We start from the raw sequence: 25,737 nt of genomic DNA, 5'->3' as shown, positions 1-25,737 counted from the left end.
AGAGCGGTTTGAAAGATACCCATTTTGAAAATGGAAGATTCGCTTATTCGTTTGAATCGAATGAATTGTGACTGTACAAAGGGCTCAGTGCTTGGGCTGGAGACGATCGACGAGCTTGTCGATCGTCAATGGCTTGCTCACAAACTCATCAAAGCCACTTATCGCGCACTTCACCATATCGCCATCTAAAAACCAGGGACAAAAAAAGGAGAGATCCTCAGAACTCGAAAGGAGAAAACGAAAATTTCTTCGTACCGCTAACGTTTGATGTAAGCGCAAAAATCACCATCCTCTTTCTCGGGGGTTCTTGCTCGGCCTCCCAATCCCGAAAGTATTGAACCTGTAGAATCGCTGTGAGCTCACAAACTTGAGAAGAGAGAGCGCTAGCACTCACCGCTTTTGTTCCGTCCATCACTGGCATTAGCAAATCCATCAAGACGAGATCGAACTGCGGAGGTATCTCCTTTCCTTCCTCAATATCCTCCGCCTTCACTGGTGCTCCCTCTTGTAATATATCCAAGGCCTCCTTCCCATTGCACGCTACTTTCACGTTACACTTGAGATTCTCCAGAAGCCTCTGTGCTATAGTTCTGTTAACTCGGTCATCCTCAACCAGCAAAATCTGCAATGAAAAACACTGACTTGGTTGGCTCTAAACTTAAATGTAGAAAGAATGTCACCTTTTTTCCCCAAAGAAGATCAACCTCTTCGTTAATTTGTTGTGCACTAGCGGGCCTCGAAGAAGCAGCTACTTGGGAAGGAGTACCTGGAACCTTTGGCTTTGATGCTCCACCCTCGTCGTGTACTGCCTTTCCTTTTCTCAGTTTCTCCACGGGCTGTGTTTCGGATCTAGATAAGAAATAAGTTCGACAAACGACTCGTGATACACGATAACAGCCGGCTTAGGAATACAGACCCTGAGAAGCTGAGATGAGATGAGATGGGCAAATTCATTCCCTGAGACTAAGGAAAACTTAAGTCAGTCTCAACACCTACTAGAAGATGAACAAGGTACCTTGAGCATGACTTGGTTTTCATCAGCCATGTTATCGGGTTCCAAGGAATGTTGGCTTGCGCTGTGCGCTTCAGCATTCTCACCGTTCCCTCTGCTCTTTGAAGGCCTGGTTTGTCTTTCCAAACCGGGCAATGATGCCAGCGGAGAAGCAGGACGAGCGGTGCTGTTCCATCCTCGTGTATTTCCTTCGGCTTCTAACGTGGGCCTTTGGGTGCTAGAAAGCTTCCGGGAGCGAATACTTGGACCACCTTCGGAGTCTGCTGATCTTGTTTTAGTGCTAGACTTGCTTGCTGGCAAGGACAGAGGAAGATCTGATAGAACGTCGAGTGCCTGAGGAGTTCCATTCTGCAAAGACCAAGCCCATTCAGTTAACTTCCTGAACTAGTCCAGCCTTACCAATGCGTTGTTGTTGATAATGTCTTGTTCCACCCAGGCATACCACCTGAAAAGCGAGGACAAACAGTTTTTCTGAACAAGCCGAGGCAGTCAGAAAGGAACTACCTGGTTCCAACAGCACGGCCAGTCGCTTGAACAGTAGCATACGAACGATCCTTTCTAAGCCTTCTATACACTAAAGAAGTTCCAGTTGTCGCACATTCTTTCAACAGCAGCATCTGCAATACCTTAGCATGTAGAAATTCCTTGTGTTAAAAGGATGAAATGAAACAAAGGAGCTTACACGCTGCAAAGTCGGAATGTCCTCCGTGTGACAACCATCCCAAGCAGGAACTCCCAAAAGCTCAGAAGCCTTCCAACCAAACGCGCGCTTCACGCTCGGTGAGACATAGCAAATTTGCCACTGAACGCGAAAGTGATTGTGAGGACTGAGTCAAACTTTTGAGAAATCGATCACCTGGGAACGCTCGGCCACAAAAACTGTCCACGGGGAAGTCGCGCTTAGCATCAAGATATCTGTAACTAGTGACAGATTCAACCCGTCAACACTCGGTAAGGAAGGATCAAATCCATCTCCAGTTACTCTGAAGCGAGAAAGAAAGCAACCAGAAAACCTTTAGTCGCCAGCATTCCAAGTAACTCAGAAACAAAACAAACTGACTGGGCGGAAGCACCACTTACGATTTGGGCGCGATCGAGGGCAAAATCGACGTGATGTCCGTGAAGAGCATTATAAGCTCCTCCAAGCAGCGAATCTCGGCCTGGAGCGCCACAAACTCGGCATCGCTTGGGCCCAATCCTTCCTGGTGGAGTTGCGCGAGATGCTCGTCCAGGTCATGGAAACACTTACGATAGATGCGAAGCCTGTCCGCCGATGTGAGCGACAATCCAGCCGGCCCGACGGCGGTGGAGGACTCCATAGCCCGGCGCCACACAGCATTCTTGAAATACCCTAAATCTCCCTCGCTTGGAAGGAGAAACGATTGGATTTCCCTCGCAAACGGGCGGCCCCGATCGCACCGCGTAACGGTACACCACTGTTTGACTGACCATCCTTTTGACTGAGTCAACGGGTCAAGAACACTTTAAGCATATTCCTTTATTTTAAAATTTTGGGCTCCTCGAGGCGAGAGAGCCTAGAAGCTGTAGTTCTCGTAACGCAGGTAGCACGTCCTCTCGCCGTTCCTGGAGCACATACGCGCGCCAACAGCGAGCGGCGCCACGCTATCGAAATTCGCCCTGATGTCGACCAGGCACTGGACGCAATCGCCGGGCGCCGTGAATCCGCCGAAGCACGCCGAGAAGCCGTAGACGCGATCTGGGTCGACGCCGGCGTTGTAGGAGATCGATCCCTGGCGGAATGTGGCGCCATTGATGATCCGGCGGTAGACGTTGGAGAGATTTCTCTGGAAGGCGCTGCCCGGCTGGGTGTTGCGGGTGTTGTAGTAGACCACGTTGGGGCTGGTGTCGCTGGGGCAATCCGTGAGCTGGGCGCCGCAGTGGTGGATCGCGATGAAGAGGGCGAGGAGGAGAAGCAGCGACGCAGATTTGGTGCTAGAAGCCATTGCTATCACTCTTAGTGGCTGTTAGTGGAGAGAACACTGAGTTATATTGTGTGTGTGTGGCACAGTATTTATACTTGGCACTGGATGTTTCGACTTGACTTTTATGAGCCAGCCCGCAAATTTGGAAGGCGGCAATGGTTAATTAGTGGTGTGACTTTCGCTGGAAGATAAAATTGGAGCTTCTGCCGCATTTCTAGGGTTGAAATGCGGCAGAAGCTCCAATTCTATCTTCCAGCGAAAATGACAATCACAACTTTGGAACGAACTAACAAAGATCAACTCCATCAATGACTAGAAGCTTAATTTATGGTGACGGTCGTGCTACTAATTCTAAACTGAGACTAACTAAGATCAACAAAGCTCAATTACGTTGACTAAAGTCGAATGGTCAACAAAATTGACTATAAAACAATGTATGGTTGAATAGGGATCAAAATCTTGTCAGGAGGCTACCTAGTACACAACTAGGGGCTCTCCAGGCGTGAGATTTCTGGATATGTTACAAGGCAAGTCAAAAATCCTCGCAAGAACGATCTTGAAAACCTTATGTACATTGATGTTGTAAGGAGTGCTGGTGAAGAGCAGTGGCGCGCCCATTGCTTGAGCGTACAGCCGTGCCTACCATTGAAAAAACAAAAAAATTCGATCTCGGCTATAAAAGCTTGGTGATTTTTACCTGCTTAGTTATGAGAGACTTCAAGCCTTCTGGCATTTTTATGAACTGGTCGAACTTGGTGCCAACTAGAACTGGAATTGCGCCCTGCAAAAGCAATTAAAGTTTTACCCGGATCATCTCTGGCGAGTGTTTATAAGCTTTACCTGGTTACATTGTCGGGCAAGCATAAACCACTGCTTTACACTGTAGAACCAAAACATTGGATCATCAAACTTGCGAGAAACTCTCGAGAGATTTAAGTTCCAAAGGTACCTGTGGAGAGTGGTGCGTCTAGTGAGGTCGAAAAGGATCAAAATCGCTGCTGCGTCATTGCAAACAGCTGGTACCATCGACTTCTTGTAGCCTGGAAGATTTCATCTATCGAATTCCAAGTTCTACAAAGTGAGCTTCAAATCTCTTGCTTACCTCCGAGCTCCCAAATGCTGAGCGCGATCTTGGCGACATGGATGTCAAGAACTTTGTCCATCGCATTCACGCCGAAAATGCTCTCGTCTCCATTGCTTCTATCTCCGACTACGTAGTTTTGCTGGAAAGAACAGTATCAAACACTCGAAAAGAACAAGAAAATCTTCTAAGAAGAGAACTTACCATGAGGCTTGTTTTTCCAGTTTGGCAGTCTCCCACAATGCCAACCTTGACCACCACAGTGTCCTCTCCATACGCGACTTTGAGGCCGCACGATTCGTGCACATCATCCGACGGCTGGGAGGGCTTGGGCGCGTGAGCAGTCGCGTGGGGGAAGATCTCTAGCCGATGGTATGGAATCGACGACGACGAGGAGGAAGAATTCGAGAAAGAGCGAGGCGACCAGCATGCAGTGATCGAGAGCTTGGATTTCTTCCACACCGCGCGGCCGATCCACACTATCCCCCGCTTGAATTCCCTGCCGATGCAATCCGCCGAGACATAGAAACGCGATTGTGGCCAGCGACGGCTAGAGCTCCTGGGCCGGCTCAAGATTCTCCCGCAAACGACCTGCGATCTGTCGTCCAGCAAGCTAATATTCATGGACGCGCATCGATTTCCCCTGTGGATGGAAGAGATAGCAGCAAGAAATTCGAGAAATCCCTTGCGAAATTCCTCCTCGGCCCTGTGCTGTGATGTTCTTCGATGCGATCAATCTCCAGAAGGAAGAAAATTGGACCGCGCACGACGCGCAGCGAAGAAAGAGAAAAGAAAAGAGAGAGAACGCGTTGATCGATTGGAACCCTATGAATCTCCAGAGAAAAACGTGCGTGGGAATGGGAGGTTTGTCAGGCGAGCCCTCCCATCACGGGACTAGCTCAAAGGAAGGAAGGCATGGCCGGCGGGGATATTCCTCTAGCATGTTGGGCATATTCCCCGGTATACCGGTAATGGAATTTTTTTGAATGTGACAATCACAAGTCACTATTCTTTACACTCCATTAGCGACGGGGATTTATCACTTTGTCTCCTTTAGCTCGTGGAGAACGTCATAGAGATTCTTTCTCGAGAGCTTTTGGAAACACCTCCTCGTCGTCTTCCTGGAACAAGATAACTTTCGTGATCCTCCATTCGAGATCATCCTCAAGTTCTCTTGGAAGAACTTTCTTAAGTTCTCCTTCCCCTCAAGTTCTCTTGGAAGAACTCTCTCATTGTCTCGAATATCTTAGTCGCGGCACAGCGGAGAGATCACTCAGTCGCATGATATGGCCGAGTTACCAGTCATGCTAGACACGTCTCAGGATGAAAAGAAGTAAACAAAGGCTTTAAAGAATAAAAAACGTAACATCAGTCAAGATTTACCAACGAAGTCGTGACAGTAGCGATTCGAGCGATTCAACACGGAACTTTTCTTGATCACAATTCAGTGGATGACGAACCATGTACTTCTCTACGACACGGAAATGTCACCATCCTCCCCGCAAGAAAAAAGAATACTAGAAAACTTCATTTCTTACGCAGTTATGGCCGCCAGCCGCCGACTCGTGCACAGCGAGTCATTCATGATCATTGAAGCTCCGTCATTTTCTCTGTACAGAAAATAAACTATGAAAAGTTGTCCGCCCAGTAGGTGTCTCAAATGGAATAAAAAGCATACCTTTGGAGATAGAAAAGTTTCTCTGCTATGAGTCCTTCGCTGGCTGCCTACGATTTCCTCAGTAGCTCAATCAATTCCGCCTTTCTCAACCTGCTGTAGCCTCTCAGGCCCCGCGACTTGGCAATGCTGCGAAGCCTTTGGATCGTCAGGATAGACAGGTCCGTTTCATCACTAGCAGCAGTGTCATCGTCCGACAGCTCGATATCTGTATCGGCAGCTTTCAAGTTCCCGTCTAGAGTCGCGGGATCATTTCCGTCCTTGAGGAGCTCGCTTGAGACTTTCTCCACTTTCTCTGCCTCTAGCAGCACACCAGCGGGCTCACCGTTCGCAACTCCTACAGCCTCGACCAGGACGCTTTCCTTCTGCCCCAGAATAATTTTGATAGCATCTGTTGGAGTCTCGACGATCACCTCCGTCACCACACTAGTGTCTTCCGTTCGTAATACGGTTTCGTTGGACGACTTTGCAGAAACGTTGGCCGCCTTTGACTCCTGGTCGATTTTCTTAGCAGCTCTTCTCTTTCGTCTCCCGCTTCTGGCGTGAGTAATGGGCGACTTCCGGACGAAAGTAGCATGCGGCCTCGACTGAAGCCTGGATTTGTGTTCCTCACTTGCACTTCTGCTGTCGGAGACAGGAGACCCCTTCTCGGACTTGACAGCAGTGTCGTTCGACGAAGCTTTAGAAGACCTTCTTTTCTTGCCACCTTTGCCCGGTGTGATCGGAGACTTCCTGGTGAAAACGGACGTCGGCCTAGGCAATGTGCCATTAGTCGACTTCGACTTGGTTGTCGCCAGATTGTCTTCGAGAAATAGTGCAGCTGAACTAGAAGATTGTTCGGAAGCTCCAACATGCGAGGACCGTGATTTCCTTCGACCTTTGCCAAACGTAATGGGCGACTTGCGAATGAAAGTAGTTGCTGGCCTGGAAAGCCTCGGTGTTTGAGGTTCCCCGGCTTTTGACTCCGTAGTAGTCGTGTCCGAAACCTGCTGGACGGCCGGAAGTTTTGATTTTCCTTTCCCGCTGACAGTGGTACTTTTCTTTGCGTCTGGAATTGGTGACTTGCGAGCAAAGGTGGTCTTCGGCCTGAATAGCTTACTCCTAGCAGCTTCAGTCACTTCTTCTTCAATCTGAACGTCCTTGAACGCCAAAACTGGCACGGAATCGTCCGACGCCAGCTCCGAGTGTCTCTTTCGTCTGTGAGAGATCGGTGACTTCTTCGAAAACGTTGATGGCACTCTGACCGGCACCTTCTTCTCAACACTGCTGGGAACCACCAAGGCAAGCTCAGTCCCTGTGTACTTCTTTGTTCTTTTGGTAATGTAAGAAAACTCTTTTGAGTACCGTGATGGCGGGCGTGGTGGTAGCGTATGAGCTTTGGCGGCATCCTGAGCCTTGGGGGAAGATCGTGCTGCTGCTGGCGCTCCAAACGAGATCAAGAGGCTCCCATCTGCAAGCTCTGCGAGTTCATAAAGCTGCATGAAAGTTGATACCTTAGTTCGTCTTAGTGTCCTAAGTGCTAGCATGCCAAGGAGAACGATACGGAAGCAGGGAATTGAATACTAACTATGCTATGCAGCAAGGAACTTGATAGAACAGCACGAATCATGAAACGAGAAAGAAAACTTAGCAATACCATGAAAGAACTTTTGCATTTGCTGGGATGCTTGCTGATGAACATCGCGGCCCCAGGCAAGAAATCGCTTCGCAAGTGTACTGGACGATTTATCTAGGAGCACATTTGCGCGGGTCAGGAACAACGTAGCGCGAACAAAGAGCAAGAGCACAGCGGGAGATTTCGCGCTAGCGAAAAACGAAACAACACTGCTCTAGGACAAGAATGTGAGCCGATCTTACCGCGCATGGAAAGGATTCGCGCTTCGTCTTCGTTGATGGCGCGAACGATGAATCGCCGGCCCCTCCTATGCGCAGACACCGAGCCCGATCGATCGAGCAGCAGGCTGCCATGGCCTCGCACTGCCGGAGGCGACGAGAAGCCAAGCCCTAGCGCCATCGCCATAGCTCTCGAGAAAAAAAAGATGGGCAGACGAGATCCTGTCCGTTGAATACGAAATAGAACCGTCCCGACCGTCGATCTCGCCCTGTTCTTACCAATGAATGGAGCTGTGCGATTGCGTGGAGCTCATACGCTCTTGCAAGACCCTCCCCGACGCCAAAGCCGCGCACGTCAGAATCGCATCGCAATGCGAGCTCCCATCCAGATCTATCGTCTTCCTCTCAAATCTCCTACTCCAAATGTATGGAAAATGCAAGAGCCTGGAGGCCGCTCGCCAGATTTTCGACGCGATCGAGACCAAAGACCTCTACTCCTGGAATCTCATGCTCGCGGCATCCGTCCAGAACAAAGATCTAGCCAGCGCCGAGCAGATCTTCGCCGCGATGCCGGAGTGGGATCTAATCTCCTGGAACACGATTCTCACAGCCTACTCGGAGAGCGGCAAGATCCAAGAGGCCAAGAACGCTTTTGATTCCATGCTGGAGAGGGATCTATCATCCTGGAATGCGATCATCAGCGCAAATGCCCGAAATGGGCATCTGGAAGATGCTAAGAATCTCTTCGAGTCCATGCCCGAGCGAAACCTAATCTCCTGGAACAGCATCGTGGCGGCATATGCCCAGAACGGGCATCTAAAAGATGCCGTCAACCTCTTCTACACGATGCCCCGGCGGGACCTCGTGTCCTGGAACTCCTTGCTCACGGCATATTCCCACGCTGCGCAGCTGGAAGATGCCAGGTCGGTGTTCGATTCCATGCCCCAGCGCAATCTCATCTCCTGGACGGCGATGCTAGCGGCGATCGCGTCACGGGGGGATCTCCGGGACGCTCGCCGCGTCTTCGATCGAATGCCCTGCACGGATCTCTTCGTCTGCAACACGATGCTGCTGCTCTTCTCGGAGAATCGGCTGCCGCGCGAGGCGAGGGAGGTGTTCGATCGAATGCCGGCGAGGGATTCGGCGTCCTGGACCGTGATGCTGTGCATGTACTCGCAGATCGGGTTGCTCGACGAGGCGAGGAAGATCTTCGATCAGATGCCGGAGAAAGATCTCATCTCCTGGACTGCGATGCTCACCGGGTACGCGAGAAATGTGAAGATCCATCAGGCACAGTGGATCTTCGACGCGATGCCGGACAGGGATCTCGTCTCCTGGAACGCGATTCTCGTGGTTTATGCCCAGAACGGGCATCTGGAAGAGGCTCGCAGCGTCTTTGGAGGAATGCCCGACAAGAACCTTGTCTCCTGGACGACAATGCTGTCGGCGGTCGCACAGACAGGGGATTTTGACCAGACAAAATCTATCTTCGATTCGATGCCGGAGAGAGATCACGTATGCTGGACGGCATTGCTCGCACTGTATGCCCAAAAGGGGCATCTAGCGACCGCCAGGCGATTGTTTGAATCGATGCCCGAGCAAGACGTTGTGTCATGGACCGCGATCCTCGTCGCGTACGCGCAGAGAGGGCAGCCCAGCGACGCAGTGGAGTTCTTCTCGGCGATGGCGGTGGAAGGGATCCAGCCCGATGAGACGTGCTTCACCTGTGTTCTTCACGCGGTGTGCAGCCACACGGGCGACGCCAGGTCCGGGCGGAGCTACTTCGGATCCCTGATCATCGATTTCGGGATGAAGCCGAGCAAGCAGCAGTATGGATGCATGGTCGATCTGCTGGGGCGAGCTGGGCATCTGGTAGACGCCGAGAACTTGATCGCGAGCATGCCCTATCTCCCGGAAGCCCACGACTGGATTTGCTACCTGGGGGCGTGCACGAGCTATAGCAATGTCGATCGAAGCGCCCGAGCGGCGGAGAGAGCGATGGAGCTGCGGCCAGCGGACCCGGTGCCCTACGTTCTCTTCTCTAACACTTGCCGCCAAAGGAAGCAAAACGATTCTGCGAATATGAAAGTCTGAGGTGGCAGCCACCTGTGCCCTAATCAGACATGTTTACGTCGGCGGGCGCCCTATCCCACATGCCATGGTGCAAACGCGTGCCAGGGTTTGAGTATATAAAGAGAGGGCTGGACATGTAAAATTCATACCTTTCTCAGCCTCTTGGCTTAGATCGTGTGTAGTATCTGTTCTTATCAGTTAGTAGCTGATATTGGGACCATGTGTTCCAACGCTATTATCTAATTTTTTGTGGGACGGGGGCTACCGGTAGCTTGCTACCCGGCCTTCCGCGTGTCGGGTTGGCCTTACACTAGTGCCTTCCCCGGCACAACCCAGCCCAAATTTCAACCCTAAGAAGCATAAAATCCTTTGATATGTTGAGGCATCATGCTCAGCGAAGATCCCCAACAGAATTTGCGATCCTGGAGTCACCCTCTGGTTTTACAGTTTCTTCCAGGTGATCGTTTCCAACACGGGTGTGAACAATCGCACTAGATGCATATGCATCCTGAAATTTTGTAGCCCGGTCACAAAGTCGTGATAGCCTATAACAAATGTTTAACAACGACTAGTCTGACGAGGTGCATGAAGCTCTTGTGGCTTACCTAATTTAAAGATATTAATTATTTGTGGAGAAGGCATTCCAGCCATTAAATTTCTTGCTTACGAGAGAAAGGAGCGTTTCTAGCTCGAGAGAGCATCACCGATGAGGGGATTTGAATTTGGATCCGCCATAACTTCATTTCTGTGTTGTGACAGATAGCACATCCGAGTGCAGGGACTGCCGTGTCACCAAAACTCCGTGGCTGTTCACTCCTGGTTCTCAAACTCAAAATGGTCAAGAGCTCTCGAGTAGTCTTCTCGTCTTCAAGATAGTCAGGCAGACGACCTCGTGGCTTGACCTGGCACATTTGGATGAAATTGGTAATGTGAATCGTGAAGGTTTAGTAGCAATTATGGTTTGCTTTATATTTAAATTTAAGCAGCATTTTATTTTTAAAATCAGCATTTTGTTCTTTGCATGCTAGGAGGACGCTCATTAATCTCCATTTAATTCTAGAGTGAAGATTTGCGGTTTGAAAACCTAGATACTTGCGTTTCAATAGAGCCACCTCAATGGAGAGCCATAGTGGTGACACCAGTTCCCATCATCTTGCCTTGATGCACAATAGCCACATTAATGTAGCTATTTCTCAACCTAAACAGCCAGAAAGGTGAAGACGAAGTCCTGTGTTAATATAATGGTGTTTTTATTCCTTTTGTTTTACAAAGTTTACAAAGATTCCAAATATTCCATTGTGATAAAAAAATAACTTGTACTTTATAATTAAGAAGAAAAATTAATTTTTGTTTATCCTTTTTGTATACACTCACGTTTCTTTATAACCAATTGAGGTAGCTTAAATTCCTAGTCATTTCGTGATGTGAGATGCATGGTCTTTATTTCTTTGTGCAGTTCCTCAGGCTTCCCCTTTGGGAACGATTGACTGTGATTCCACTCATGTATGAAGTGGTGGATTTCCGAAGCAACCATAGTTACGAAAGAGCTCACGAGAACAGCAGATATTGTTTGCAAAGTAAAACTTTCACTCACTTGTATCGTATTTTCTCCAGGCATAAGTGGATCGATCCCTTCAACTCAATGCTTCTAGTTGGACTTTCCGCGCCTGGAGAACAATGCGGAGCTACGCTCGAACTGCTCTACTATTTCATTCTTGCGCATCAGGTTCGCTGGTATAGTTAAAGGTCGGGAAAAGTTCTCACAGGAAGGTCTTCGATCAAATGCCGGAGAAGGATCTCACGGGGTACGAGAAATGTGAAGAACAAACAGGGGCAGTGGATCTTTGACACGATGCCCGACAGGGATCTCGTCTCCTGGAACGCAATTATAGTGGTTTATGCCCAGCATGGGCATCTGGAAGAAGCTCGCAGCGTCTTTGGAGGGATGCCCGACAAGAACCTTATAAATCCTGGACAACAATGGTGTCGGCTGTCGCACAGACAAGCGATTTCTACCAGACAAAACCTATCTTCGATTCGATGCCGGAGAGAGATCACACATGCCGGACGGAAATGCCCAAAAAGGGCATCTAGTGGAGGCGATTGGTAGACGCCGAGAACTTGATCGCGAGCATGCCCTATCTCCCGAAACACGACTGGATTGCTACTTCTACATTCTCTTCTCCAACACTTGCCGCCAAAGCGATTCTGCTGCTGGCGAAATGTCAAGAATCGCTGTATATCATATGAGAAAGAACAAACCTTGAATCTGTTATGGCTCGCGATATTGATGAAAAAAGAATTGCTGTCGACCAAGTGGAAGATGATTTGTTGCCAACCTGAGCTTCACCCTGGTCGCTTCTTGACATAGATATGGTCACAAAGTAACTTACCATGTAAGTTTTTGCGAATAGTAGTAGCTCACAAAAATTCTTCATCCATTAATACCTTTCTTTCCTTTCAATCTTTTAGAAGAAGCTCTCGCTGGAGAAGATGTTCATTCTATGCTAAACTCTCTCGGGGAAGTGTGACCGACAAATACAGATGAAGGGAATCAGATGCTTCGGGAAGCCAGTCTTCCCACCCCCAGATATACTCATAGAGCTCGTGGAAGCACTGAGCTTCGCGCAAGTCTTGCTGTGCGCACTCCACCAGTTCCTTGTCACTGGTCTTGAGATCCTTGAGAAACTGATAGACATCCCACTCATCCCTGGCTCCGGAATGTAAAGTAGCGCGGACATTGTAAAGCTCCAAACCATGAATTATGCTTTCAATGTATACGCTAGAATTTCAAGGGTCAACAGGTAGCCCTAAAAGGTCAAAATAAATAATCAAAGAACGATCAAATCTCCGTGGTGGGTTAGTATTTTCTAGATTTGATTTTGCACAGTTGATTCCCGATCTCATGGTTGATTCCCTCCAATTGTATCACGTTTCAATTTTGTACTGCTGAGTGATCCCATTGCATCACATAATCCAACTGAGGCCAAACGTCAAACTCTTGGAGGCACGGATGTATGTCCCTGAATTTCCTGAAAAAGGCATATTTGCCACTATGTAAAGCATAATGCTCTTTGGCATCACATAATAAAGAATCCATTTTGAAAGCACTTCGTTCTTCCAATTCTCCGTTTTCTCTTCCAGCCAGCGACTGCGTTCTCCACCGCCAGAATCCTCAGCGTGCCATCTTCCTCGAGCTTGAGCAGGACAAGATCCAGTGCTGCCTTCACTCAAAGACGCAGGGCCGAGAAGAACGCCCTCGAAGAGCTGCTGAGCGTTGAGACTTGCAACCACATCCTCTCATGCCCGTGTGCGGTAATGCTTGAGATCGTCGCCGAGAAGCCGCTTGTGGAAGCGTACCATGCTTATGACCAGCTCCTCTACGTTCCATCCGATCAGCTTATCGGTCCCCCGGTCACGCTCGCAGTCGAGCCGGACAGCTCCGGCCCATCTCTGGATATCTGGAAACTCCAGCCCGCTTTATAACTTCTCGAAGTGCTCCATGATGTAGAGCTCGCCTTGCGATCGCAGATACGGGCAGAGGATATGGAATAGCCGCCGCTCCTCGTCATACCAGAAGAGTTTCATGCTAGCCTTCTCTTGCGTGAACTCGTGACCACCGAGACCACCAAAGCCATTCTAGCTGAAAGTTCTTTCCGATTCTCAATCTTCGTGATAAATTTGCTGTAGAGCTTGTGTAAGCACCTCTGATCCTCTCGATGAAAGCCTCCTCGTTGCTCTTGGCCTCTTCGTAGAATCGCAGCAAGCCCGGCATGCCACCCGTCAATCTCTCCACGAGCTCCAAATCCAGGTGAGCTTTCATAAACTTCATAATAGAAATGAAACCCTTTAATCCGGTTTAAAAAACCCTTTAATCAGTAATTACTATTTATAAATTGTGTTGGACTACATTTCGTACTCTTTTGCTCTTAAAAGCAAAAGAGAATTGCCGCCAGATGACTCGGCATATAGGTGTACCGCGCGGCATGCTACTCAAAGATCATCCGTGCTCGGACATTACTGGCGTAGCGCTGAAGTGAGATTCGAAACGTTTTTCTAGGATTGAGCAGCAGACTAGGGTCATTTTTCTGAAAAAGTGAAGGTAGGTAAATTACACATAAAACATGGCATACTAGTTAGTCAATCGGCAATTCTTGATCTTTGACGTTCCACTTGCTCGTTACTGATATACTTCAAAGGTTTGGAGCAGCAGAGAAAGTCTCCATGAACCTCTTGGTGGCCACTGATAAGTATGGTTCTTGATCTTGGAGGTTCCAAGTCCTGATCGTTGACGCCTTTACTCTTGCAAGGACTTCTTCACGCGGAAAGCCCAACCGGAACGTCAAAGATCAAGACTCTTGTAGCACTCGAACTCTCGTGTCACTGGACGTGGAAGCCGCCTTGGATTGCCAGCAAGATGCAACTGGAATCATGCTTGACACAGCTCCAGTGGTACCATAGCAAGCAACATCGCACTGGACCCAGTCACTATAACCTTCCTCCTCGCAACAGCAGCACGCATCGCTCTTCTGCAAGAACAATCGTAAAACTCGTCTCAAAACTCTAGAACTGGTGTACCTGACGAATCGAAAAGCCTGTGATCTTGGCCAGCGTGTTGTCTATCACTCGCAGCGTGCTACTCAGCTCGCCAAATGACATCGTCACGCAGTAGTAGCTCAGACCATCGTACTGCACAGACTCCATCAGGTGAGACGTAAACTTGCAACACGGCATGACATACACGAGGATCTTGAGCTTCTTGCCTGCAGCTCGAAACAATGCTTCCGCCTTCTCAAGCGTCCCATGGTGACGTCACTCTCCATTCCGAGCAACCAAGACCTGGAACGCTACGATCGCGGTACGTACACGCGTGGTTGCGTGCCTCTAGACGGCAAACGGGCCGAGATCTCTCCCCGGAAAAGCTAAAACGAAGGCACCCCGGCCCTCACGCTGAGACCACTCCCATAGCGGATGTCGAGTTTTTTTAACTTGAGCGCTACAAGCACGGCCACCTCCGCATTCCAGCCGATTCGTATCATGTTGTGATCCTCGGCCACCTCCGCGAGGAGGTCGTGTGCTCGATCAACGTCATGGTCCTCTATCACAGCCGCCAACTGTTTGGAGCAGAACGACCGCAGCTCGTCCGTGATGCATTCCAGCGTTACCATCCTCACCGACACACAAATACTTGCTGTCCACAACATGGTTAAATGGTAGGAGCTTTCTCACCCCTGCTAGATCTTCGACTAGACTGTCGTTTCCGGTGCTCGTGTTTGAGAGGTTTCTAGCCAAAAACTTGGTAACCTCGGCCTCCAACGTTGTACAAGAGTAGCAACTTCGGATTTGTCCCAGGCCTAGATAAGTCGACCTTCGTCAAGTCGATCTTGAATAATTTACAAAACGCATTCAGCTCCTCATTCTAGAAAGAGAGCTCGATCATACCTTGCATGAGAACTAAATCACACACATACCTTGAGCGATCATGAAGTTCTGAATTTTATGATGCCGGATTACGTTCATCCAGTCGCTAAGCGCAGTAAACAAGCGCGCATGTAGGCACCAAACTGGCCAGGAAATACGCAGTGTCGCTTGAAGCGGAGATTTTCTCGCCATCGTCCACCACATAATATATACCGCAGACGAGACTCTCGTAGAAACGAGTCCAAGACTTGAGAAGAGCCAGCTCCTCGGAATCCCCATCGCGATCACAGGCTGCTTGGATAGCCGCGATTACAGCCCTCTCCGGGTTTGCCATCGCTCGAGCAGTATTCACAAACGCAATGCGCCTTGTCACTGGCTTCTCGGCCGCGTTGCAAGTGGACAAGAACTTGGCGGCCGCGAACACGCTTGTAGATTTTCCCGTGAAATCCCACTTCATCCAAGAATGTAGTTTCCTCTGGGGGATCGCCGAAAATACATTCCACCAGGATTGGCACTTTGACGTCAATGAAATCCACGATCTTGGCGGTGAGGGATCGTCTAATGTGAAGCACTCAAACTCATCAGCCTCCATAAACCCTAAACCCTTGGTATACTTTTAAAATTTCTTTAAACCCTTTACGTGAGGTTTTTCCACTGGCGCGCTTCTTGCGGAAGAACCTCTTGGTTCTCGAGAACCACGGCCTGGGCGACTTTGCTTCCCAGCCACGCGTGGTATACCAGGCCCCTGGAACCAAGCCCTCCAAAAATCCACAAGCGAGGAGGCCGGCATTTGCCATTCCTTACTGGTGACTCCAAAGTTCTCACATCACCATCCAGGCTTCCAACCAAAGGGATCGCTCCCAGATCACCATATCGCGGTGGCAACGCTCGGACGCCTTCTCGCAGGCCAGTTACTTCCCACTGTGAGATGCCGGGATAAAGCTGCCTGGCTTTCTGGTAAAGCTCTTCCAGGGCTGACAAATCTTGTGCTCTTGGCGATGGCGAGATGAAGGCCTCTTTCGTGGCTCCAAGCAGCAGCCTTCTCTTTCCCTGGAATGCCAACCATGATCGGGACAAAACACTAGGTGCCGTGCCATTGAACTGTTCACTGACAAAGCAAAGGTGTTCTTCAGTATGGTCGACGAGAAAAAAGTGCTTTTTTTTTCACCTCCTTTTCTCTGGCAGCTCCATTTTTGCTACGACTCCACGGCACGGTGTAAGTGGTAACTTTCCCTGGAGTTCTGGTAACAATAGAGCTTGAGCGCCCAGGCAAAGTACCACAGCGTCGTAATCTTCGAGAAAAAAGAGATGTTCCTGTTAGAATCGACCGAAGCTACTGTTACTTCCTACCTGAGAGATCGCAGATACTGGCGATGCGACGCTTGTGAAGTGATGCTTTCGTTCCAGGGCAGCCTGACACTCGCGCGGAGTTTGCGAACGAGAGGCATGCTTTCCACAGTGCCTGTGAGATTCGAAACTTTGCTCTGTAGTTCTAAGGAGAAACGAAGATAACTTACTTCCAGGTAGCGCTTTGGATCGACGTTGATTCCCGCGCGGATGTGCAACGCAAGGAGATCGTCTTGCATGGAAAGCCCTGGAAGTAGTTCTCTGGCCTCTCTTGCGGTGAGAATTCTTGGCGCTCCAGCGCTACCATTGCTGCAATCCACATTCTAGTGAAAACAAGCGATAGAAAAGAAAAAAAAAACTTGAGGAACTTTAGCCAACCTTTCGGAAGTTCCGGGTGTGCTTCTCGCAAAGAGCAGGTCTTAAGATCCCCCTATAGACGCACAAACTTTCAGAGAAGTTTCATACGAACAAAGAAAAAATTGTTCTAACCTTTTCCATGAGATTGGCTCATCGTCTTCTGGGACCATCGACTCGGCAACAGCCACCAAATCCAGCGATGCTCGAAATCCTTCGGCACCTTTCCAGAGTAATTTTCCTGGCAAGAGAGCAGCAAATCTTCAGGAAAAAACACACGAAAGAAACTATCAAACCTGTTGGAGAAAACGGATGGAGCAATCCTCCGGACGCACCGGACGCTCCAGCGGCAATGCCTCTCTCATCAAAGAGCTCAACACTGACTGACACGGATGGATTCGTGAACTGCGCGAAAGTAAAAACCAAAAAGAAAACCTCTAAGGAAACGCGTGACCGATCAACGATCATTGCCGAGAAAAAGAACCTGTAAGAGATGCCAGGCCACGGAAACACCAGCAAATCCTGCTCCAGCCACAGCATACCTGAAAAAAAGAAGTTTTAAAAATCGCATCTTTTCGCCGAGCATTTGCCTCACCTGCGCATTCTCGGCGGCGCATTGATGCATTTCGTCTCCGCCATAGCCTCCATCAATCCATCAATCCGCTAGGATTTTCACTCGTTACTTAGCAAATTAAGCTTTTTTAATTCCGCAGCTTAGCGCCTGTAGCTCAGCGGATAGAGCGTCTGTTTCCTAAGCAGAAAGTCGCAGGTTCGATCCCTGCCTGGCGCGCATGTCCTTGGTAGTTTCTATCATTAACTAATAATTTAAATTTACACCTAAAATTTTTAAATTTTTGACACTTACTAAGTTTTAAAAGATAATAATAACTTTTTCTTTTTCGTATATTACTAATTAATAATATAAAGTCAAATGGAAATCCTGAGGAGAGCGTACATTGATCTTGGATCAGATGGACTACTGACTTCGAGATCAGACCAAAGTTGTTTCTTTTTTACCGCTGGGGGCGTAATTTTATAAGAGATTCACTTCATTTAGGCTTGCACCCACCTTGCATTTGCCATGTGGTTTAAAGTCAACTTTTGTGCCAAGAACATGAGGTCTGATTTGATGCCCCTGCATGTGCACACTTTGATTCTCCTTCAGGCCTCAGGTTAGAAAACTCACCTGCCTTTTGTAAATTGCAAGCAAGTAGATATTGCAGAGTTTAGTAGACCAAATTGCAGGATCAGAGCAACCCCCCCCCCCCCCCAACTTATCAAATCCTAATCCTTGTGGTGTCAATGAGTGACTTGCAGTTCTCTCTTGTACGGAATGATCGTTCTTCACACAACATCGGCCACCTTTTCTTAAATTTCTTTTGTTTCCTACCATGCTTGTTTCTACTGCCCCCCTATGCTATGTGGTGTGGGATGCAAATGCAGCGACTCTCATAAAGTTTTTTTGCTCCTCTCTGGCAGTACTGAGCATTGCTGAACAAACTTTGGCAATCTTTGGCTTTGTAAAGAGATAAAACTAGGAATTCACCTATTATTGTGTCAGCGTATGAGCAAAGCTTTGAAACTTAGCGGCTGGTAAACATTAGAAAAGATTTAAAAGCTCCGTAAAGCATCAAAACGTGTTAAGTTGTCACAACCCAAGAGTTGTTACCCACCGTGCCATGTCGTTTAGCAGCGTGTGTTGAGTTTGTGGTTTCTTTTCTAGACCAATGGAAGTTCGAGAGATTCGATTGATATATACCGAGAGAGAGGGTTTCGAAGTGTTTTCAAGGGTTGGCCACCGTTGGAACGTCAAAATTATCACGCAACAATACGCTCAAGGTCTCAAGTACGTATGAGAGAGAGAGAGAGAGAGAGAGAGAGAGATTCTGGAAAATTGGCGGTGGGAAGTCGCAAGTCGAGACTTTGGAAAGTTGTGTTCTTCGACCAAACGCTCTGAAATGTCTCCTCCAGTGGTTTCTCCACTGAAAAGGAGGAGGTTCCGGGAATTTTAAGGCATCCCTGGCGGCATCTTTTATTTTTACTAAGCCAGACCCGCCCCGCCAGCCAGCCAGCAAATGGATGGAGCAACGCTACTTGTCATGGGATGGCTGTCGAGCACCTAACTTCTTATAGTAAAATGTTAGAAAAAAACACACACACAAAAAAAAAAAACAAGTAAAAGCCACACTCCCGGACATTCTGATGCCCGGCCACATTCCGCCCCGGAATGTCCACCGCGCGGTGCGGCGGCGGTGTGCGGTGGTGGTCAGTCACGTTCGCGGCACGTTGGGCCGGCTGTCCGACCGGCCGACACGGCGGTGCCGGCATCCCCACCGTCGGATCTTCCACGTGTCGGGGATCCGGAGACGCGGGAATCTCCGTCGGCTGGAAGCGAGAAAGTGGCTGGCACTGCGCGCCAGACCACGTTGGCTCTAAAAGAAACAAAAGGAAAAAAATTTAAAAAGTGGGAAAATAAAGCCAGGAAAATAGAAAAGAAAGAGGATTAAAGAAAAATGGAGGAATTCTTTTAAGTTTTGCGCTAACATAACAAGATCTCTGTTCCCACCTGTCATGCCTTAGAAGGAAGAATTGTTGGGCTGTTATGCTAAACAGTTACAGGATCACCGCGGAGAAATGGACGAAAAAATCAAGCAAAGAAAGAATTTTTGGAGAGAAGGCGAGAGGTTCTTAGCGGCGAATGATCGATCAAGCTAGCGTTAAGTAGTTTAAAAATCTCACCAAAAAAATTCCAAAAAAAAGCTTTAGTGCTTTTTTTTTCTCGCTCTCCAGGCTAGAGTGTAGCTAATAAGCGTAACAGCTTCTTTGTGTCAGTGGTGGTAGTGTAGTAGTGGTGCCCAAAGCTTTTTTTTTCCCTAAAATCACACAAGGGAGAGAATGGAGGAGGAGAGGCGAGAGTAGAAAGAGCTTTCTTTCTTTCCTTTGTTTCTATCATCTTTGTGGAGGAAGCGTGAGCTTTAAGCTCACAGAAAGGAGGAATCGATCAATCGAGAGGAGCAAGAGAACCAACAAAGCGTAGAGAAGAAAGAAGAAGAAGAAGAAGAAGAAGAAGAAAGAAGAAGTGGTTTTTGGGGGTTTTGGGAGGAGATTAGCGTTGTCCGGGAGCTACTTGTCAGCTTGCTGCTCGAGCTCGCTTCATTGGGTCTCTCCCTTCTTATATTCTTTTCCTCCCTCGCTATACTTGCCAATCGATTCCATCGATTTGCGAGGAGCCACTGTTGTGGGCGGCTCCAATTCGGGCGCCTCGCCTTGTGGGCGGCTCTCGATTCGGCGCCTCTTGGATTGGATGAGCTGCATTCCTGTGCCCAGCTGCGAATTCCAGCCGCAGGCCATCGCCCACCAATCGATCGAGGAGATATTCCCCTTCGTCCTTCTCTTCTCTCTCTTCTCTCATCGTCACCACCACTACCACCACCGCCACCACCACCACGCGCTGGGACGCGCGACTTCGTCAAAGCCAGTCGCTGAAAACTTCTATGCCGTGGTGGAGTGACTCTTCGCCTCGATCGTCTCCCATCGCCGTGTCCTCTTGATCGAAACAAGTCGAGCGTGAGTGACCGTGTGTGTGTGTGTGTGAGAGAGAGAGAGAGAGAGCTCTAGCGAGAACTTCTTCTTCCTTACCTAACAAGGTTTCTTCCGTGTGAGCGAATTCCATCGCCCAATTCCTTGCCGAATTGGGCGCCTGGGAATTCGAGAGAGGAAAGGAGCGCTAGCGGTGGGCGAGAGCGCGCGGCGCTCGGGTTTTGCGGGGTTTATCGCGGTCGCCATAGCGCAGCTTTGGAGGTAAATGGAGGTACTGAGCAGCAGGCACGCCAATTTCATCGATCTCGACTGTAGCTTCAAGCTCGGGGTGGAGGTTTTCCGCGTGGACGATCTCCTCGACTTCACCAACGAGGAGATTTCCGGCCCCATTGCCAACTTTAGCAGCAGCAAGAACGCTTCCACTGTTACCACTTCCTCGGCCGCCATCGCCAAAAGCTCCGCCACCATCGCCAAGGTGGAAGAAGGCGATGAAGAAGAGGATGGTCTGGTCAATGCCGCGGCGGCGGCGGCGGAGGAAGGAGGCGATCGGCAGCACAAGGAGGAGGACGAGGAGGAGCTCGATCCGGGGGAATTAGAAATCGCGGACTTGGACGTCGGGAGCAAGGAGGAGCTGGAGCTCATCGGCATGCATGTAAGTCTCCTTTTTTTTCTTGCTTTTCTTCCTCTTTTCTCTCTCGGCCAGCTCCATCTCCATCGCTCGCTCCTTTTCATTCATTTGCTCACTCGTTGCGCGCTCCCCATTCATTCAATTCCCGGGTCACTCACTCATTCACTCACTCACTCACTCACACCACTCGCTCGTTTGGTTTCGCTTTGGCTTGTTCGTGAATCGTGGTCTTCTCTTCTTCGTTTCTGGTGGTGTTCTTGGTGGTGGCGTTTCGTTTCATTCGTTTTGCTCCTATCCAGATTGGTTCTCTGGACCGGGAGTGGAAAAAGAGAGCGAGAGAGAGAAATGGTGTGCTTGCTTGACTGTTTGTGTGCGATATAACAAGGGAGTGGTGTGAGTAGTGTGAGAGAGTTTGTGTGTGAGTGTGAGAGAGTGGTGTAACATACATGACATCTTTCGTTACTGGAGCCATTTAAGGCCACCTCTCCTGGCCGAAATTTATTGCTCTTGTTGAAGCCATGCCATGCCTTCACTCTTTCCACTTTTCTTCTTTCTTTTTTCTCCTGGAGTTTTTTCTTTATAAGCATTTTTTTTTTCCTTGTTTTTTTTGCTGCTATGATAAAATACGAAAGCTAACTTAATTTCTTGTTCTTCCAGTGTGACGAGATCCCGGAGCTTGGATGGCTCACGAACTTCGTGGACGACTCGTCGTCGATCGAGGACGCGGTCCACGCCGCCGCCGCGGAGGAGGCCAAGTTCTCGCCATCGCCGGCGTCCACTTATCCGTTCAAGAGCTCGCTGCGCGACCACCACCACCACAGTTCTTACGTGATCCCGGCCTCGTCCGAGCCGGCGCAGCTCGAGTCGAGCTCCACCACCGCGTCTTGGATCACCGATGATCACAACAAAGCTTCTTATAACGCCGGGATTGCGCACCACCGCCGCCACCTTGAGCAGCAGCAGGATCGTCAGCCTCGCTCCAAGCGATCGAGGACTAAGGCTTGGGCGACGACCACGTCCTCGGTGCCTCCTCGAGCTCCAAGCAGCTCGAATTGTACCACGGCGAGCGAGGATGAGGAGGAGGAGGAGGAAGAGGAGGAAGAAGAGGAGGAGGAGGAGGAGGACGATGACAACAACTCAAACTTCTCCACCGACGATGAGCTCGATGGCTCGTCGTCGCTGCTGGACGACGAGACGACGACGAGCAACAACCGGAAGAAGATCCACTGCTGCTCCTCGTCCTTCTCGGCGGACAGCGGCCGCTTCTACAGCCTCCACGACGACGACTACGAGCTGGAGCTCAAGAACTCGCGCCGCCCGCCAAAGAAGAAGTCCAAGACCAACAACAGCAACAGCGCCGCCACCACCTCGGGCAAGAACAGTGGCATTACCGGCACTTCCAAGAACTTTGGAGGGGGTGGCGGCGGGAGCGCGGCGGCCAAGAGGGGCCTTCCGGATCCCAATCAGCCACTCCAAAAGTGCCTCCACTGTGGGAGCCAGAAGACCCCGCAGTGGAGGACGGGGCCACTGGGACCAAAGACGCTGTGCAATGCTTGTGGCGTGAGGTTTAAGTCCGGGAGATTGTTCCCGGAGTATAGGCCGGCGGCGAGCCCGAGCTTCGTGCCGCAAAAGCACTCCAATTCTCACAAGAAGGTGCTGGAGATGCGCCGCCAAAGGGAGCCAACCGCGACCGCTACCACGACTGGTACCGCGACTGTTACCGCGACTGCTACCACGACTACGGATGATGACGAAGAGGAAGAAGGCCGACGATTTTGAGAGCGAGCGAGTTTGCTTCTTTGCAAGGTATCTCTTTGTTTCTTTGTTTCTTTAGAGCTGGAGAGATCTTAGTAGTTTTCTAGAGTTTTTAGTTCTCTTATTGGAGGAGAAAGTGAGAGAGTGTTAGGCCAGTTTTGGGATCTTTTGTGTCATTCGTTTTCATTCATTCATTCGTTTCTTGGTGGGAAGTCTCTTGTACGGAATGATTATGCCGCAGGATATTCCCGCGATTTAAAATGTCGGAAAAGAGAAAAATCGGAGATTTTGTGGACAGGAGAACGAACAGTTGGGTAGGCCAGCACTGCATAATTTCATCTCTCATATTTTTCGAAGTGTGTTTTTTTATCACCACTGGTTGCGCGTACGAGCACAGCATAGTTTGGTAGAGATTGATCTTCACAAACATTTTTTTCCTTTTCTTTAGATTTGTTGCAACACATCTTTCCGGCACACAGGAATCAACATCTGATTTGATTCCACAAAGAAAGGTGGCTCATCAGTCCCTGACCAAGAAGGAAAAAAAGGAAGAAAACGTTCAAAGCTTTCACACTCTTAAATATACTTTGCGTTCTCTCTTCTGGCAGGCTGCTGGGGCTCAATTCAATCGCCTTGACTTGGAAGCCTTTTGGAAAAAAAGCTAGCAAAGATTAAAGATATATCATATCACAAGAGACAACAGCGCGAGCTACTTGCACGAAAAGGAAAGAAAAACTGGAAACAAAAGCCACAAACCTCCAACCCAGGCTGAATCACATGTTGGATTTGGACTGAAGTTGAGCCGCGATTCGCTGGCCGAGGGACTTATCGCACTGCACGCGTTAAGCAGAAAGACAATTAGCATGCCGTGCACTATCGAGACGGTCGAAGGATAAAAAAGAAAGAATAGAAAGACAAGCTACGTACCTGGGACCAATACGAAATCCACACGCTGCGTATTTCATGAGTAACGCGTGAATCGGATAGAGCGTCCACCCAATTCTCAATGAACCTCTCTTGCCTGCCAAGCAAAGACAGTCAGTGTAACACAAAAGTTAGGAAACTTTGCTTTGCACGACCACCAGATCCTCAAGCGAGTGAGAGAGAGAAATAGAGAAAGAAGAGAGAGAGGGAGAGCGAGAGAAATTAAAAAAAAAAAAAAAAATTGGAAGAAAAACATGGGCAGAAGTTTTTGCACGACATTGCTCGCTCACCTGTCAGCTGGCCATGATCTGTACCTCACGCCAGGTTGTGCGAAATTGTTCTCCTTTTCCAGCATCACCTGTGCACGCACCGGTCAAGACTTTGAAGCTGGCATCCAGGCTTAAACAAGCCAAAGCTTTTCTCTACCTTTTCTCGGCGGCCACTCACAGGACGTGAGGGAATCGGGACTTGCTCGGCGTGGCGAACTGCGTCGAATCGTGATGGAAAATAGTTCACCTGTGTTTGACAGTTCACGACGAGTGGTTAGAAAAATCAAAAAGACAGAACGAGTACAAATCATTAAAAAAAGCTCAAACAAAGAAAAAACTGGAGAACATTCCACCACCATACCTCCTCATCCCTGTGCATGAAGTTCATAAAGCCTTCGTGATGATTATTGTGATGTGCGCACTTGGGTGCATTTGCAGGCAGCATGAGATAGTTCGGTCCAAGTCGGTGCCGCTGCGTGTCGGCGTATGAGAAGATTCTAGTCTGGAGCATCTTGTCGTCGGTATAGTAGACGCCAGGGACGATGAGCGCCGGACAAAATGCAAGCTGCTCGTTCTCAGCGAAGAAGTTGTCAATGTTTTTGTTGAGCACCATGCGGCCAACCGGTTGGAGCGGGAACATTTCCTCCGGCCAAGTCTTCGTAACGTCGAGCGGATCAAAGTCGAACATCTCCTCGTTGGAGGGGTTCATAGTCTGAATGAACAGCTTCCACTCTGGATAGTTCCCGGCCGCGATGGAGTCGTAGAGATCCTTGGTCGCATGGCTGTGATTAGAGCCGCCGACGACCACAGCCTCTTGCTTGCTCAGATACTTTAGTCCGCAAGTTGGCTTCCAGTGGAACTTGACATACGTACACTTGCCGGCGCGATTGACCAGAGTGAACGTGTGTACCCCGAAGCCTTCCATGTGACGGTAATTGAGAGGAATTCCGTGGTCGTCGAAGAGAAAAGTAAACATGTGACAGCTCTCCGGATGATGCGAGAAGTGGTCCATAATGCGCCAAGGCTCTTGAACATGCGTCTTTGGGTTTGGCTTGAGAGCGTGGATCATGTCAGGGAACTTGATGCCATCACGTACGAAGAACACGGGAATGTTGTTTCCAACCAGATCGAAGTTTCCCTGCTCGCAAACAAAGCGAAAAAAGTCAAAGATGGAATTTCGTGTCCAACTTAGCAACATGACCAGATAGTTTACTCACCTCCCGCGTGTAGAACTTGACGGCAAAGCCTCTGGGATCACGGAGTGTCTCGGGGCTTCCACGTTCGTGAATGACGGTGGAGAACCTCACAATCAGCGGTGTCTGGACTCCAGGTGCACGCAGGAAATCCGCGCAGGTGAGGTTTGAGATGTCGTGGGTGACTTCAAAGTAACCCTTTGCACTTGCTCCACGCGCATGGACGACGCGCTCGGGAATGCGTTCCCTGTCAAACTGAGCAAGCTTCTCGATCAAGTGATAATCTTCCAGCAGAATAGGCCCTGATAAAACACCATGTGAGAGATCGTTGAGAAAAAAAAAAATTAAACGCTTACAAGAAAGAACGAACACTATCATAACGTACCTCGTGACCCAACTGTCAAAGAGGAATTGTTGTTCCAGACGGGAGTGCCAGAGTTTGTGGTGAAAAAAGAAGAATTGAAAGCGCTTGATGGAGTGTGCTGGAAAGACGAAGAAGATCAGAGCACTAAACGTGGGGGGGAAAAAAAAAGAAAAAAAAAAAGGAGAACTAATACCTTGTAAGGATCCATAGCTTTGCTATCAAGAAAATAAAGAAGGAATCATCAAGAACAGCTAAACGGACATGTACCTCAAGGAAAGAAAGCGAAGCCTCCACACTGCCAAGCCAAGGAACCCTCAAAAAATTA

General features: G+C 49.2%; 7 protein-coding genes and 2 non-coding genes across 20 annotated transcripts; 4 read left to right on the top strand and 5 right to left on the bottom strand.

The window, feature by feature from the left end:
- Nucleotides 1–27: 27 nt before the first annotated feature.
- LOC112344662 (probable histidine kinase 1) lies at nt 28–2,352 on the bottom strand. Of its 2 annotated transcripts, none has more exons than XM_024669871.1 (11): nt 2,093–2,352; nt 1,869–1,995; nt 1,695–1,814; nt 1,517–1,629; nt 1,412–1,457; nt 1,016–1,360; nt 917–963; nt 681–849; nt 395–622; nt 256–340; nt 28–185 (listed from the first exon to the last, which is right to left on the bottom strand). In XM_024669871.1, exons 1-11 carry the CDS (start codon nt 2,329–2,331, stop codon nt 85–87), a joined length of 1,620 nt encoding a protein of 539 aa, XP_024525639.1. In that variant the 5' UTR covers nt 2,332–2,352; the 3' UTR covers nt 28–84. The 2 variants fall into 2 exon arrangements, with proteins under 2 accessions (XP_024525639.1, XP_024525640.1); XM_024669872.1 differs by having other exon boundaries at nt 917–957.
- A 970-nt stretch (nt 2,353–3,322) lies between these two features.
- Nucleotides 3,323–5,009, bottom strand: LOC9658831 (septum-promoting GTP-binding protein 1). The gene is made up of 6 exons (XM_002964807.2): nt 4,241–5,009; nt 4,058–4,178; nt 3,905–3,995; nt 3,796–3,835; nt 3,653–3,736; nt 3,323–3,594 (listed from the first exon to the last, which is right to left on the bottom strand). Exons 1-6 carry the CDS (start codon nt 4,658–4,660, stop codon nt 3,430–3,432), a joined length of 921 nt encoding a protein of 306 aa, XP_002964853.1. The 5' UTR covers nt 4,661–5,009; the 3' UTR covers nt 3,323–3,429.
- A 351-nt stretch (nt 5,010–5,360) lies between these two features.
- LOC9660205 (SAP-like protein BP-73) lies at nt 5,361–7,743 on the bottom strand. 9 transcript variants are annotated; one of them, XM_024669803.1, is made up of 5 exons: nt 7,569–7,743; nt 7,348–7,440; nt 7,056–7,170; nt 5,715–6,977; nt 5,361–5,646 (listed from the first exon to the last, which is right to left on the bottom strand). In XM_024669803.1, exons 1-4 carry the CDS (start codon nt 7,729–7,731, stop codon nt 5,762–5,764), a joined length of 1,587 nt encoding a protein of 528 aa, XP_024525571.1. In that variant the 5' UTR covers nt 7,732–7,743; the 3' UTR covers nt 5,361–5,646; nt 5,715–5,761. The 9 variants fall into 9 exon arrangements, with proteins under 9 accessions (XP_024525571.1, XP_024525572.1, XP_002964852.2 ...); XM_024669804.1 differs by having other exon boundaries at nt 5,715–6,974; XM_002964806.2 differs by having other exon boundaries at nt 5,715–7,005; nt 7,569–7,605.
- An 86-nt stretch (nt 7,744–7,829) lies between these two features.
- Nucleotides 7,830–9,638, top strand: LOC112344714 (pentatricopeptide repeat-containing protein At4g02750-like). The gene is made up of 2 exons (XM_024670029.1): nt 7,830–8,333; nt 8,454–9,638. Exons 1-2 carry the CDS (start codon nt 7,830–7,832, stop codon nt 9,636–9,638), a joined length of 1,689 nt encoding a protein of 562 aa, XP_024525797.1.
- Nucleotides 9,639–9,762: 124 nt separating this feature from the next.
- Nucleotides 9,763–9,953, top strand: LOC112344763. Its single transcript, XR_002991824.1, has one exon. It is a non-coding gene; the product is annotated as a U2 spliceosomal RNA (small nuclear RNA).
- Nucleotides 9,954–15,631: 5,678 nt separating this feature from the next.
- LOC9660204 lies at nt 15,632–17,386 on the bottom strand. Its single transcript, XM_024669403.1, has 9 exons — nt 17,335–17,386; nt 17,224–17,281; nt 17,036–17,144; nt 16,875–16,980; nt 16,764–16,815; nt 16,556–16,708; nt 16,389–16,500; nt 16,207–16,330; nt 15,632–16,146 (listed from the first exon to the last, which is right to left on the bottom strand). The coding sequence occupies exons 1-9, from the start codon at nt 17,376–17,378 to the stop codon at nt 15,675–15,677; spliced, it is 1,230 nt and encodes a 409-aa protein (XP_024525171.1). The 5' UTR covers nt 17,379–17,386; the 3' UTR covers nt 15,632–15,674.
- Nucleotides 17,387–17,456: 70 nt separating this feature from the next.
- On the top strand, nt 17,457–17,529 carry TRNAR-CCU. Its single transcript has one exon. It is a non-coding gene; the product is annotated as a tRNA-Arg (tRNA).
- A 1,759-nt stretch (nt 17,530–19,288) lies between these two features.
- LOC112344580 (GATA transcription factor 21-like) lies at nt 19,289–22,874 on the top strand. Its single transcript, XM_024669565.1, has 2 exons — nt 19,289–20,931; nt 21,565–22,874. The coding sequence occupies exons 1-2, from the start codon at nt 20,545–20,547 to the stop codon at nt 22,684–22,686; spliced, it is 1,509 nt and encodes a 502-aa protein (XP_024525333.1). The 5' UTR covers nt 19,289–20,544; the 3' UTR covers nt 22,687–22,874.
- A 207-nt stretch (nt 22,875–23,081) lies between these two features.
- On the bottom strand, nt 23,082–25,735 carry LOC9658828 (catalase-3). Of its 3 annotated transcripts, none has more exons than XM_024669567.1 (9): nt 25,606–25,735; nt 25,434–25,530; nt 25,073–25,350; nt 24,217–24,993; nt 24,013–24,102; nt 23,877–23,944; nt 23,590–23,683; nt 23,419–23,495; nt 23,082–23,308 (listed from the first exon to the last, which is right to left on the bottom strand). In XM_024669567.1, exons 1-8 carry the CDS (start codon nt 25,618–25,620, stop codon nt 23,436–23,438), a joined length of 1,479 nt encoding a protein of 492 aa, XP_024525335.1. In that variant the 5' UTR covers nt 25,621–25,735; the 3' UTR covers nt 23,082–23,308; nt 23,419–23,435. The 3 variants fall into 3 exon arrangements, with proteins under 3 accessions (XP_024525335.1, XP_002964850.1, XP_024525334.1); XM_002964804.2 differs by having other exon boundaries at nt 23,082–23,495; nt 25,606–25,627; nt 25,680–25,735; XM_024669566.1 differs by having other exon boundaries at nt 23,082–23,495; nt 25,606–25,622; nt 25,680–25,735.
- Nucleotides 25,736–25,737: the final 2 nt, after the last annotated feature.

This window comes from Selaginella moellendorffii, unplaced genomic scaffold (genome assembly GCF_000143415.4).
Source record: "Selaginella moellendorffii unplaced genomic scaffold, v1.0 SELMOscaffold_5, whole genome shotgun sequence".
NCBI lineage: Eukaryota > Viridiplantae > Streptophyta > Lycopodiopsida > Selaginellales > Selaginellaceae > Selaginella > Selaginella moellendorffii.
The sequence above is the reverse complement of the archived record's forward strand: the minus strand, read 5'-3'. Positions and strand labels throughout refer to the sequence as shown.

What these genes read in the sequence shown, in the direction of transcription:
- LOC112344580 (XM_024669565.1), top strand. Translation starts at nt 20,545, where the DNA reads ATGGAGGTACTGAGCAGCAGGCACGCCAATTTCATCGATCTCGACTGT. An exon ending in TGGAGCTCATCGGCATGCAT is followed by an intron (nt 20,932 to 21,564) that starts GTAAGTCTCCTT and finishes TTGTTCTTCCAG; the next exon opens with TGTGACGAGATCCCGGAGCT.
- LOC9660204 (XM_024669403.1), bottom strand. Translation starts at nt 17,378, where the DNA reads ATGGCGGAGACGAAATGCATCAATGCGCCGCCGAGAATGCGCAG. An exon ending in GAGCCAATCTCATGGAAAAG is followed by an intron (nt 16,816 to 16,874) that starts GTTAGAACAATT and finishes GTGCGTCTATAG; the next exon opens with GGGGATCTTAAGACCTGCTC. An exon ending in ACACCCGGAACTTCCGAAAG is followed by an intron (nt 16,709 to 16,763) that starts GTTGGCTAAAGT and finishes TGTTTTCACTAG; the next exon opens with AATGTGGATTGCAGCAATGG.
- LOC112344662 (XM_024669871.1), bottom strand. Translation starts at nt 2,331, where the DNA reads ATGGAGTCCTCCACCGCCGTCGGGCCGGCTGGATTGTCGCTCACATCG. An exon ending in GGCCGTGCTGTTGGAACCAG is followed by an intron (nt 1,458 to 1,516) that starts GTAGTTCCTTTC and finishes CTCGCTTTTCAG; the next exon opens with GTGGTATGCCTGGGTGGAAC. An exon ending in GCTTACATCAAACGTTAGCG is followed by an intron (nt 186 to 255) that starts GTACGAAGAAAT and finishes CCTGGTTTTTAG; the next exon opens with ATGGCGATATGGTGAAGTGC.
- LOC9658828 (XM_024669567.1), bottom strand. An exon ending in TTTGACAGTTGGGTCACGAG is followed by an intron (nt 25,351 to 25,433) that starts GTACGTTATGAT and finishes GTGTTTTATCAG; the next exon opens with GGCCTATTCTGCTGGAAGAT. An exon ending in TGAGTGGCCGCCGAGAAAAG is followed by an intron (nt 23,945 to 24,012) that starts GTAGAGAAAAGC and finishes GTGCGTGCACAG; the next exon opens with GTGATGCTGGAAAAGGAGAA.
- LOC9658831 (XM_002964807.2), bottom strand. Translation starts at nt 4,660, where the DNA reads ATGAATATTAGCTTGCTGGACGACAGATCGCAGGTCGTTTGCGGGAGA. An exon ending in CAGCATTTGGGAGCTCGGAG is followed by an intron (nt 3,996 to 4,057) that starts GTAAGCAAGAGA and finishes GAAATCTTCCAG; the next exon opens with GCTACAAGAAGTCGATGGTA. An exon ending in TTGCCCGACAATGTAACCAG is followed by an intron (nt 3,737 to 3,795) that starts GTAAAGCTTATA and finishes TTGCTTTTGCAG; the next exon opens with GGCGCAATTCCAGTTCTAGT.
- LOC9660205 (XM_024669808.1), bottom strand. Translation starts at nt 7,731, where the DNA reads ATGGCGATGGCGCTAGGGCTTGGCTTCTCGTCGCCTCCGGCAGTGCGA. An exon ending in GCGAATCCTTTCCATGCGCG is followed by an intron (nt 7,441 to 7,568) that starts GTAAGATCGGCT and finishes ATGTGCTCCTAG; the next exon opens with ATAAATCGTCCAGTACACTT. An exon ending in AATGCAAAAGTTCTTTCATG is followed by an intron (nt 7,171 to 7,347) that starts GTATTGCTAAGT and finishes ATGAACTCGCAG; the next exon opens with AGCTTGCAGATGGGAGCCTC.
- LOC112344714 (XM_024670029.1), top strand. Translation starts at nt 7,830, where the DNA reads ATGGAGCTGTGCGATTGCGTGGAGCTCATACGCTCTTGCAAGACCCTC. An exon ending in TAATCTCCTGGAACAGCATC is followed by an intron (nt 8,334 to 8,453) that starts GTGGCGGCATAT and finishes CACGCTGCGCAG; the next exon opens with CTGGAAGATGCCAGGTCGGT.